Source organism: Myotis brandtii, unplaced genomic scaffold (genome assembly GCF_000412655.1).
Source record: "Myotis brandtii unplaced genomic scaffold, ASM41265v1 scaffold1028, whole genome shotgun sequence".
Taxonomy (NCBI): Eukaryota; Metazoa; Chordata; class Mammalia; order Chiroptera; family Vespertilionidae; genus Myotis; species Myotis brandtii.
In genome coordinates, this window is record NW_005353448.1 from 264,771 (window position 1) to 278,035 (window position 13,265).

The 13,265-nt window shown below is 36.2% G+C and overlaps 1 protein-coding gene across 4 annotated transcripts in view; it reads right to left on the bottom strand.

The window, feature by feature from the left end:
• Nucleotides 1-13,265, bottom strand: part of PCCA (propionyl CoA carboxylase, alpha polypeptide) — a 335,923-nt gene that overhangs the window by 59,097 nt on the left and 263,561 nt on the right. For all 4 annotated transcript variants that reach the window (XM_005856400.2, XM_014536081.1, XM_014536076.1 and 1 more), the window contains one exon: nt 4,126-4,179. In XM_005856400.2, the coding sequence (XP_005856462.1) occupies nt 4,126-4,179 (54 nt within the window). The remainder of the gene's footprint in view (nt 1-4,125; nt 4,180-13,265) is intronic.

Consider the following 13,265-nt stretch of genomic DNA (forward strand, 5'->3'; position numbering starts at 1 on the left):
CGGGCGAGGGGGGGGGCAGTTGGGGTTGAGAAGGCCAGCAGGCAGAGAGGTTAGGGGCAATCAGGCAGGCAAGCAGGTGAGAGGTTAGGAGCCAGCGGTCCTGGATTGTGAGAGGGATTGGGCCTAAACCAGCAGTTGGACATCCCCTGAGGGGTCCCAGATTGGAGAGGGTGCAGGCTGGGCTGAGGGAACCCCCCGCCGGGCCTCTAGTTTTAAATAAAGTTCAAAGAGCATAACAGAAAGGAGAAACCAAAATTTGAAAATGGCATTTTTAAAAATTCAGTGTGAGTAAAAATCACTGAAATTATTAAGACTGTAACATCTCTAAGTTGAAACAGTAATATTTCTGAACTTTATTGATACAATTAAAGTACTTCTCTTAGGTTAAAATTAAACTTTTCTTTGAGCACCAAAGGGTGTTTTCAATATTCAAAAAAACAACTTATATAGCCGAAACCGGTTTGGCTCAGTGGATAGAGCGTCAGCCTGCGGACTGAAAGGTCCCAGGTTCGATTCCGGTCAAGGGCATGTACCTGGGTTGCGGGCACATCCCCAGTAGGAGATGTGCAGGAGGCAGCTGATCGATGTTTCTCTCTCATCGATGTTTCTAACTCTCTATCTCTCTCCCTTCCTCTCAGTGTTTTCAATATTCAAAAAAACAACTTATATAGAAAATTCTACAAGGTTTCTCACAAAGACAAATGTGTACTGGGGAGTCTTGCCTTTACCATGTGACGTGCTACTGCTATTCCTGACCCACGAGTCCTGGAAATTGCATCTATTGGTATATAGATAATTTGAACTGAAGCAGCACATGCTAGCTAGAATTCACTCTATATTTGTTGTAACAGTCCCACTATCTCAAACCCTTTCTTTCCCTCTTCCAGACTGATCTAATATTTCTAATAATACACATAGAAAAATACATCATAACAAACTACACTAGCCCTCCAAAGTCTATGTTGTGTAATTTTAGAATAATTACTTTAGAAATTGACATTCCTTCTCTATGTAAAGTATATAAACAAAGTGGACATAGACACTTTGGGATTTGTTAACAAGTAATCTATCATTTACTAGAGGAGGAGGGTAGTGTTAAATACATAAAATCTCCTTTCCTCTTTTCCTTTATGTTCAGGTGACTTTTTGTTGGCTGTTTAGGTGGTCTATACTAGTATATGTGTGTGTGATTTTTTTGTAGTATGTTTCAGGTGACTGAAGTGAGGTGGTATATACCAGTGTGTGTGTGTGTGTGTGTGTGTGTGTGTGTGTGTGTGTATTTTTTGTTTTCGGTGCCTGAAGTGCATAAAAGGAATAAAGGTAAAAAACATCTGCTGATGGGATGAACACTGATCTGAGAGCTGGGAAATGTAAGTACCCTTCTTTGCTCTACCACCACCCACTATAGATGTGCAACCTTAAGTCAAACAAGTTACTTTTTTCTTCTTTTTTTCCACATCAAACCCCCACAAGGACCTTTTCTGATGCACAGTTTCCTTATCTGAGGAAGAGGATTAATCTCTAAGGTTCCAAACCTCCCCTACTTTTTTCTTTTTCTTCATTTGTTTCTATATTTGCTTTCTTCACATTTCCTTTTCACGTCCAATATTTTGGCCCCATGCTTGTCAGTTTCATTTATTCACTTGACAAATACTAGTATGTGCTGAATGCTTGCTATAAACTAAAGCCCTGTTCTGAGCATTAGGTATAGAGTGATTAATAAAACAGACAAAAAGCCCTATGCTCATGGAGCTTATTTCATTCAAGTGGGGGAGACAGATAATAAATAAGTTTTTAAAAGTAAAATATGTCGAATAGTCATAATGCTAAAAAAGAATGAAGTGGAAGAAAGGAGAAATAAAATGTGGGAAAGAGTGGTCATAAGTTTAAAGAGTGTCACTAGGAGGAGGTGGCTCACGTGTAAAGGCTTGAAGAAAGGGAGGGAACCTACTATGCAGATATCAGGGGGCAGATAGTCCTGGCAGAGAAAAGGCACATGAGGAGACCCTGAGGCATGTGCCCAGCAGGCTTGAAGAACAGCAACAAGGCCAACTGACTTCCTTCATATTTTAAAAGGATCACATTAACGCTATAGTAATAATAGACTGACCAGTGGTGAAGGTAGGAAGGCTTTGGCTGCTGCAATAATTCAGGTAAGATATGATGAAGGCAGTGGAAGAAAGACACAAATCAAGAAAAATTCAAGGTTTTACTTCAAGTTGACATTTTCTGAGAGAAAAATATTGCAGGAGAAACTGTGTTTTTTTGCAGGCTGTACGGAGCAAGAACTTAGTTTTCAATACATGAACTCTGAGTAGTAACCTATTAGAATCCAATGAGGGAGATCAAGTAGCAGAGATAGCTTAGCATGGGCACTTAGCTGGGAACAGGAAAACTGCCACATAATGAAATTCTAGGTAACCATTCAAAAGAATGACATAGATCTTTATGTAATGACCTGGAAGGGCATACACGATTTATTGTTGTATTTAAAAATGTGTAACTATATTTCTGGAAGAATATATCTATTGTTAATAATAACAAACTCTAGGAGGGAGGTGGAGAAGTGTATAGTAGGGGTAAATGGTGATGGACAGAGACTTGCCTTAGGGCAGTGAACACACAATACAGTGTATAGATGATTTGTTGTAGAATTGTGCACCTAAAACCTGTATAATTTTGTTAACTAGTGTCACCCCATTAAATTCAATTAAAAGGAAAAAAATAATATATAAACAATATATGAAAAATGATAAAGTATGCATTACTTTCTTAATAAGAAAAACAAGAAACCACAAATCTTAGGTGCAAGAATTAAAATTTACATTACATAGAGCAAGTATATATACATATACTATTATACATAAACTTCACTACACCTCTACACATATATAAACTATAAATTCACATTATTATTAACATCCTTCCTACTTCAATGGCTGCAAAATCCCTACTTTTTTTTAAAAATCCAAACCACAGGCCTCTCCTCTGATATCCTCGATAAACTCAGAGCTAATGGAAACACTCCAAAGTGAATTTAGAACCTGAACAACGTACCCAAAGCACATGAACAGACATTCTAAAGATTATAAATGATACCTAGTAAGTGACTACATGGAGAAATATTAAAATACAACAGCCATAAACAGAGATATGCTAATTAAAATAGGGTACCTTTTTTAACAATAAAATTATTTTGAAAATTATATCTAATACTACTAACATATGAAATTAAAGTAAAAAGTAGTAACTATAAAGTAAATTCTTTTCACCTGATAGAGTTAAATACTTTTGAAAATTATAACTAATACTAGTGAGAGTGCAAAGTGATATTCTAAATATGATGGGTGCCTTTTAGAAGAGATATAAAATCACTAACCCATAAAATTATTCATGGTTTTGACTCAATTTAGAAAAAAATGTATCTTACACATTTTTGAAAATATTTTATAAATATTTGAAAATAATTCAAAATGTCAAAAAAGTAAACACATGAAGTTGTGCACTAGAACACCAATCATAATAGCAAAAATGAGGGGTAACTAAAATACAAAGCAATGGGGTTCATGGAAAGTAAAATATGTCACATCTACTTATCAGAATGTTAACTACAGCTTCATTACTAGTAAAACAATGCTGATATTTTATAGCAATATGAAAAATTATTAATAGGATCACAAGTGAAAAAAATTAAGATACAAATACTATGGTTCAATCTCATTAGAAATGTGGACTTGAAATGGCCTAATGTAGAAAGGCAGATGGAAAAGTAAGTAAAAAACCCCACCAATGTCTCTATTTTCTAAAGCATCTTTATATAATATGTGTTCTTATTTTTATGATGAAAATATCCAGTAGAAAAATAAAGCACTTGAAATATTTAACAAACTGAAATATTTTTAAAAAACTATTTTCTCTTTAATAAGAAATTGCTAAAAATAGTCTATCATGGAAATTTCTCTAACACATTAAAGAACCCATTTCTTATACAAAGACATCTCATTTAATAGCAAAATAAAATCATGATGAAGCCAAGTTCAAATACATGGGCTAAAACTAATTGAACACATTTTTTCTCTCTGAAGATCAGGAGACTGCACAATGTAATAATTCTTTCATACTTACCACTGTACCGAGAAATTGAATGCTCATGTTTCCACCTGCTTCTCGTGAAAGACACTAGGGGGAGAAAAAGAGGTATAAAATGAACTCACAAAAATATGTACCTGAATGCTCATAGCAGCATTATCCTAATAGCCAAATAACTAGTGTCCAGAGACTGATAAACAAAACAGCAATGGAATATTATTTGGCCATAAAAAGGAGTGAAGTGCTGATACATGCTACAACAGAAGCCAGGCACAAAGGACCACATATGATATGATTTCAGTTGACATGAAATGTCCAGAATAGGCAAATCTATAGAGACAGGAAATATATTGGTGCATTTTGGGCATTCTTTGCAGAGGACTCTCAGTCGCCCCAAAGACTTCTGGGTTGTCAATAACTCTGGCCCCAGCTAGCACAGGTTGCAGGTTTTCTCTTAGTTTGTTGCCTAAGAAAACGCCAAATATCACATCTTTTCACCAGAGAAAATTATTTTATACCACTTTGTCAAGAAAAGTACTAGAATAAATTTTTGATGACCCAAGAATTAGAGGGGAAAAAAGTGAAAACTGGAGCTTCATAAACTTGTTGGCACTTAACAAAAGCAATGAATATGTACATAAACTTTGGTATGTCCTATTATAAAAACAAAAACAAAAACATGCTTCCAACTCTAGAGCAGGAGGCCAAGTGGCAAAGATTGCCAATGCCAAGGTGGAGTGGTTAGAAAAAGTAGTAGATTCCAGGGTGCATTAGATAAGGTTGTCCAGCAAAGGGAAGCTATCCTCAGGCTTCTTGGACCTGCTCAAGCAAAAGCCAGATCTGGTGCTTCTTTTTATGAGACATCTTTGGAGGAATCATCTGACAAAATTTCAAGAAGTGGACGATACCTTGGTGCCTAATTAACAGATACAATAGGAATTCTTTGCAATGTCCCATGTGAAACATTTTGTCAGACCAAAACTCGAGAAACAAGCCCACACTGAATCAAGGATCCTGGCAACTACCATTATACTTTGTGTTTCTATGAACTTGACTACTTTAGATACCTTATATAAGTGGGTTCATACAGTATTTGTCTTTTCGTGTCAGAAAAAAATCACTTCTACTGTCGTGGTAAACAACCTGCTTCCCTATTTATAATGGTCTGGCCCTCTAGCAACTTCAGCGCAAAATTATAGCTAATTTGCCTACAAACGTCAGGTGGTCATAATAATCTGGCCACTCAGTGTATACCTAGAAATGGGATTACTAGATGATATGGCTGCACAATTTCTTTGAGGACCACCCCCATACTGTTTTCCATACCAGTTGTACAAAGGTTCTAATTTCTCTATGTTCTCACCAACACTTGTTAGTAGCCATCCTAATGGGTGTGAGGTGGTATCTCATTGTAGTTTTGACTTGCACTTCTCAGATGATTAGCATGCTAAGCATCTTCTTAAATGCTTGTTGTCCATTTGTACAAGATCACTGGAGAAATGCCCGTTCAAGTCCTTTGGCCATTTTTTAATTAGGTTAGGTTTTTGTTGTTGTTTTGTTTTTGTTAAGTTTAGAAATTCCTTATATATTCTGGATATTAACTCCTTATCAGATATATAATTTGTAAATATTTTCTCCCATTCAATAGGATGCCTTTTCACTGTTAATTATATCCTTCGATGCACAAAGTTTTTAAGTTTGTTGTCATCCCATCTGTCTCTATTTGTTTTTGTTGCCTATGACTTTGGTGTTATCCAAAAAATCATTCTTAAGTCAATGTCAAGAAGCTTTCTGCTTACATTCTCTTCTAGGAGTTTTATAGTTTTATATCTTATATTTAGACCTTTAATCCACTTTGAGTTCATTTTTATATATAGTGTACGATGTGTCCAATTTTATTCTTTTGTATGTGGCAGATCTATGGTTTTTAGAAGAAAAAACCTAGCTTATGTGTATCACATTTGTTTCCAACTACCATCTGTCCTCTGAGTTAAAGACTCAGTTAACTGTTAACTGAACATCAATACCTGGATAGCTAATGCACATATTAAATCTACAGAATTCTTGATTTGTCTTCCCAAGCTGCACCTCCCTGAGGTTTCCCATCTCCGTAAATATTACTATTCATTCATTCTGTTGTTCACCCTTAATTCTTTAACTTTCTTTACATCCAGTATCTAATCCAACTGTCAATCTTTTGTGCCTTCCCTCCTAAATATATGTCAAATCAGTTCACTTTTACCATCCCCACTGCTACCACCTTCATCTAAGTCAAGGGTTGGAAAACTCTCTGCAAAGAGCCACATACTAAACATTTTAGGCTTTTTAAGCCCAAAGGCAAAATTGAGGATATTATGTAGCTACTTAGATAACAAGAGAGAAAACAAATTTCACAATTTTTGGTAACATTCAAAATATAACTAGGCACAATTTTTCTGTAATACTTCAATGTCACTTTTAATGAGATTTTACATATTTCATCTTTGAAAATGTCTTTTTCCACAGACATTACTGCCAAATACCAACAATGATCCACAGGCATGTGATTTTACTTGAACCTATTTGGCACTTGGAAAGGCATTTACAGAATTTTGTTAGATTCTTCTCTTGATATTTGCCTTTAGCATAACATTATGCTGCAGTTTAATCACTTCCAATTAAAGGTTAGGAACAGTTAAATGGATTTTTAAATATGGACATTTTCCCTGCTTTTGCATTGAGGTTTAAAAGATGCTGCTGGAACTGTGGTGGTTGAGGGTGCTTCTTCTTGTTCAGAAAAATTTCAATGTTGGTCCTGAGCACACAAAAAAATATCATAATAGACTTTCCCACTGCTATGCCACTGAACTGCTGGGTGATAGGGAAAAGCAGGGCAGTAAGGTTCTACTTCCAACAAAAATTGCAAAAGCAGCCATAGACAAGATAAACACGAATGGACGTGGCCATGTTCTGGTAAATCTGTATTTACAGACTGAAATTCGAATCTCATATGCTTTTCATGTGTCATAAAACATTATTTTTCTTTTAACTTTTTCCAACCACTGAAAAGGTAATAACCACTCAACTTCTGAGCCTTACAATAACAGACAGTGAGCTGGACTTCTCCCTGGAAGACTGCAATGGTCACATAAACAATTTCTCTGTCTCCACCACTCATCCCCTGTGATTCATCCTCCGCACAGCAGTAATTTTAAATCACATCATATTATTCTTCTATTCAAACTCTTCAAAAGCTTCACATAGGAACTGGAATAAAAACACACAAAATTCTTTGGCCTACCAAGATGCTATATCACCTGGTCCCTGCCTATCTTTTTCCACTCTCCTAACTATACTCAAGACATTGGCCTTCCTTCTGACCTGCACACAAACCAAGTATTTTCCTGTCCCAGGGCTTTTGTACTTGCCATTCCTTCTACTTGGGACTTTCCCCCACCTCCCCTAGATTTTTGCATAGCTGCCTCCTTCTCCTGATAGGTCTCAAATCAATATTCAGACAGGACTTCCTACCCACCCTATCTCCTCTAGTCATTTTCTAGGAATTATCCTGTTTTATAGTCTTCATCAACCTTCTCAATACTCATATTACCTTTTTTATGTATTTAAATGTTTGGTATCTACACCCCCTTGTTGCCACATAAGTCTTAGTCACTGTTGTATCTCCAGAATCAAGAGCAGTGATTTCGAACCGCCATGCCATAAGAATTTTTAAGACATGCAATTAGTCAGGGCACTGACCTCTTTTCCCTAGATTGACAAAAAAAAAAAAATTGACAACAGACAACACAACAATAGCTGTCTGGGGGGAATGAATCAAAATTATACCTATTTTTTAAATATATTTTATTGATTTTTTACAGAGAAGAAGGGAGAGGGATAGAGAGCTAGAAACATCGATGAGAGAGATCGATCAGCTGCCTCCTGCACGCCCCCCACTGGAGATGTGCCCGCAACCAGGGTACATGCCCTTGACCGGAATCGAACCCGGGACCCTTGAGTCCGCAGGCGGACGCTCTATCCGCTGAGCCAAACCGGTTCGGCCTATTTTTTTTTTGTTTGGCTGGTGTGGCTTGGTTGGTTGGAGCATTGTCCATACACTAAAAGGTAGCGGGTTTGATTATCAGCCAAGGCACATACCAGGTTGTGGGTTGGATCCGCAGTCAGGGCATGTGGGGGAGGCAACCAACTGATGTTTCTCTCTCCCCCTCCTCTCTCTCTAAAATCAAAGGGAAAAAATATATTTTTTGGTGTGCCGCAGAATTTTAGTAATTACTTTATGTGTGCCATGAGATTAAAAAGGTTAAAAATTTCTGATCTGGAATACTGTATAGGTCATACTTGACATTACTTTCTATGTAAGGGACACTAAAAATATAAATAGTTCCTTTTCCTTACCCTACAGGATTAGACTGATACCCAGGCAAATAAAATTTTATAATACAGCCCTGACCAGTTTGGCTCAGTGGATAGAGCATCAGCCTGCGGACTGGAGGGTCCCAGGTTCGATTCCGGTCAGGGGCATGTACCTTGGTTGCGGGCACATCCCCAGTAAGGGGGTGTGCAGGAGGCAGCTGATCGATGTTTCTCTCTCATCGATGTTTCTAACTCTCTATCCCTCTCCCTTCCTCTTATATTTTAACATTATATTTTAACATTAAAAACACAATTAAATTTTATCAATGAATATGCAAACCATAGATATAAGTACCAAATAAGTTGCCCTTAAATTCAATTTAAAGCAGGCTACAATTATATACATAATAGCTATCAGCTTCTCCATCCCCCACACACCACACTACTGGAATCTATATACTTGATTAGGAAGAGAGGGAGAAAAGGGGTGAGGGAGAGAGGGAGAGAGGGAGAGAAGGAGAGATCCCAAAACCTAACATATCTCAGCAATAAGGATTGATGTAATAGAAAATAGGAAAACAAAATTTCATTCAAAACTGGAATTTGCTGTTATATAAGAAACAGGAACATACACTTTTCCCATAGTCTAGGATTAAGACAATTAGGTTTTGGATCCACCAAGAACAAAATACTCAAATGCCTACAATAAATCTGAAGCACGCCAAAACAAATATGAACGGACCATTTGATAAGCTAATAGCAAAAAGTAAAATAATGTAAAAATTAAGGCTTTTATTTTCATGAAATATATTTCATCCTTACTAAAATATTTCCTCCAAATATTTTACCCTTTTTTCTATTTTAAGTGGCACTTCATAGCTAGATAAACATTTCCTTCTTTTCTTATTTTGATAGTCTGCTCCAACAGCTACAAAATATACTGCCTCTTTTCTTTAAAGAAAATAATTTTTTAGAAGACTTTGTTAAGATAATAATTTTAACATTAATAATTCACATAATTTAACAAATGTTAAATCAATTCATATAAAATTAGCAAAGTTACTCACTGAAAAAAAAAAGCAAAAGCATTCACACACAAAAATCAAATGTTCTAAAAATTCTCCCTAAGATAATAAAATCAGAGGCAATTTCACCTTTTAAAGAGTAATCTCACTGAACAGTAAGAGGAAGAAATAGTAATAGTTTTCTTTTTCCCCTCACTGATTTCCAACCTGATAATACGTTTTAAAGGCCATTACTGTGGGGTTTGTCTTATCGGTCTCCAGTGCAGCTGCTGGTATTATTTTCCATGTTTACTACAATCAGTGTTTACACTATTCAAAATTCTCTTCTTCTGGCAGCTACTAAAGATCATTCTCTAGTGAACAGATAGATGTGTGGGGTGGGGAGGGATTCAGAAAGACATTTTCCTATTATATTAAAAGTTTAAAAGCAATGCCAAATCATAAAAGAAATGCCACCAGAGACAAGAAAACTGCTAGGACTATATTACAAAAGCAGGTAGATTTGCATCAAAATTAAATTTTAAATTATAGTTGTACTTACATCCCAGCTGTTAAATTGTGATGAAAGTTTTTGAAGCCTAGTGAAAGGAGTTATTTCTGTTCTGATGGTGGGCTTGTTTCTAAGATGTGTAACTGTAATTGATGTTTTCAGGAACATGAAAAGATGGTTAATAATTACTCTTTCATTTCCTACTTCTTTAGAAAAAATACCAACCCCTACTTATTCTAAGTTATATATTTATGAATCCTATACATCCTAAATGGATGGTTTCATATTGCATTGATGTCTCCAGAGTAATCACATGCATATAGCACAAAATAACAGCTAATTCTAAAGGGGTGGAGGTAGGGAGAAGTATCTAAAAAACATGGAAAACATTTCTTTTGGAACTAAAAACATAAGATGATTACTTTCAAATCAAGAGCATAAGCCACTTTAATATTCTAATTAAAATACTTATTTTAATTTTTATACATATTTACTAGGATTAAAACTAGTTCTCAGAGATTGTGGGAGTTATTTTAAAAGCTGAAAAAAGGAAATAGCTTATTTTTAATTTCACTTTTTCTTTCAAGTGATGTGAAAATCAATTCATTTTCTTCAAACACAGAAATTATGATTAAATTTTAAAACTTTATTCAAATTCTGTGTGGACAAACATTTGCAAATGTATCACAGATAGTTATGCAGTCTGCAAGCACAGTAACATCTCTTCTATCATATTCATGTTCTTACATAATATTCTTTAAGGGCCTACTGAACATTTTAAGTTATCATGTTATAAAACCTATGTAACACTGCAACCAATTCACAAGTAACCCATTTAATCTGGTATTCTGTAGTAAATAACATGAGGTTCCTGGGACACTATTCCAAATTTGTCTGCTTGAACATAGAAAATTAGTTCCACTTAGTTGAATATCAATGACCTATTCAGTGTAGAATGCAATCGTGCTGTAATCAGCTTTGTACTGTTATTTATAATAAAATTATCTTCTCTTGAAAATATTTAAACAAGAATATGAGAAATAAAAAGAAAACAGGCTTCAAAGGTACACCATGAATAGCTTCACAGCACACAAATGCAGAAATTGTTAGACCTTAGCAGGATCTCAAGATATTTTCAAAAGTAGTTAGCTACTCTTCAGGCCTGTGGACAACCTGCTGTGAGCAGGTGGATGGAAGAAATCATTCCACACAAAGAAACAGGCCAATAGCAGTTAGTCGGCTCTGCTTGCAAATGTTCAAACAACATGACTGCGCAAAGTGAAAATCTAGTGTGTAAAATGCTAACAAGAAGCAATATATTAAACCCAAGCAGACAAATTACGTTGTAAGAAATGAAAACTATTTGAGTTATTCAAAGTAAAATTGAAGAGCCTCTTTCAAGTGTAAAATAAAAAAATTACTTTGCAGGAATAGTCACAGTAATTAAAAAAAAGTTCTATTCATTCAGCACGCTCCACACTAAGAAGGTGCTAGGGTGTATGAAGAAAACAGCGAGTTCAACACGTACAGAAGACAGAAAATCCCTCTTCTGTTAAAAAATAAGTGTAATTCATCTACTTCTAATTTTAAAAGATAAAAACCAAAACTGTAATTAACACATGTGGGAGCACTAAAAAAACCCCGAAGAATTTCTCATCTAGTTGACAACCTTTCAAATTTTTCATTTAGAAGCTTAACAAAAATTAGTACTAGTTTTAAAAAATAGAATGATTTCCTGCCAGTAGAATATAATTAAAGTGTTGAGAAGGAAATAAAAAAGATTTGTTGTGTGAAACTATTACTAAACTAGATTTTCTATTTTATTTAATTTTAGTTAATTTAAATACAGAAGCAGAGTAATATATTTTTCTGTGAAACACAACTTCATTTTTTGGTAGGACTACATTTTACCTTTAATTGTTCCATTATGTAAGTTACTGTTGTATACATGTCAGGCACATGTGTCAATTCTGGTATCACAGTAATCATTTTTATATTGTTTCATCAATATGTTGAGTTAAATAAAATGGATTAGTAAAATTAATTTCACTTGTTCTTACTTTTTTTTTTAATCCTCACCCAAGGATATTATTTTTCCATTGATTTTTAGAGTAGAAGGAAAGGAGGAGGGGGAGGCGAGAGGGAGAGAGGGAGGAGAGAGGGAGAAGGAGAGGGAGAGGGAGAAGGTTATATCTACATGAGAGAAACACATCGACTGGTTGCCTCCTTGCCCCAAATCTAACCCTCAACCCTTTGGTCCATGGGCTGATGCTCTAACCACTGAGAAACCAGTCAGGGCTGTTCTTACTTTCTGAATGTGGCTACTAAGAAACTTAAAAATTGCATATTTGGCTCACATTAGATTTCTATTAGAAATGCTATTTTATTCCACAACTTTTTAAATTGCTAATTTGGAAATTAGAATATATTTTTCCACAAAAGAATGACAAATTATTTTTATTTCTCAGCCTATCCCATTAAGATCTATCTAATAAGCATAATTACTAATGGACTCTACATTTGTAATGAAAATGATTAAAAAGTGATTGTAATGGGTAAAAAAGAACGTGAAATCCTATCACTTAATTTTCTTTGAATGATGATATTTGAGGAAAACTTGTTTTAATTATTAGATAAAGAACTAGACAAAAAGTTATAAAAATTCTGAAGAGGAGCTAAGTATCTTTAAGATGTTTCAATGTTTCTATCCCCAGTTCTTTATTATCAACTAGAGCTCTGGTTCACAAAATTTGTGCACAAGGGGAAGGTGTCCCTCAGCCCGGCCTGGACCCTCTTGTAATCCAGGACCACTGGGTCCTAACTGGTCACCTGCCTGCCTGCCTGATTGCCCCTAACCACTCACCTGACCTGCCTGATCACCCCAACTGCTTGCCTACCTGCCTGATTGCCCCTAACTGCTCACCTGCCTCAGCCCCTGCCACATGGCTTCATCTGGAAGGACGTCTGGAATGACGTCCGGAAGGTCATTTGGCTGTCTGGTCTAATTAGCATATTATACTTTTACTAGAGGCCCAGTGCACAAAAATTTGTGCACTCGGGGTGGGAGGGGGGGCTCAGCCCGGCCTGTGCCCTCTCGCAGTCTGGAACCCCTCGGGGGATGACCACCTGCTGGCTTAGGCCTGCCTCCTGGGGGATTGGGCCTAAGCTGGCAATCAGACATCCCTCTGGCAGCCTGGCAGCCCTCGGGAGATGTCCACTTGCCAGCAGGGAGCAGACCTAAGCTGCAGTCAGACATCCTTAGCGCTGCTGAGGAGGCAGGAGAGGCTCCCACCACCACCGCTGTACTG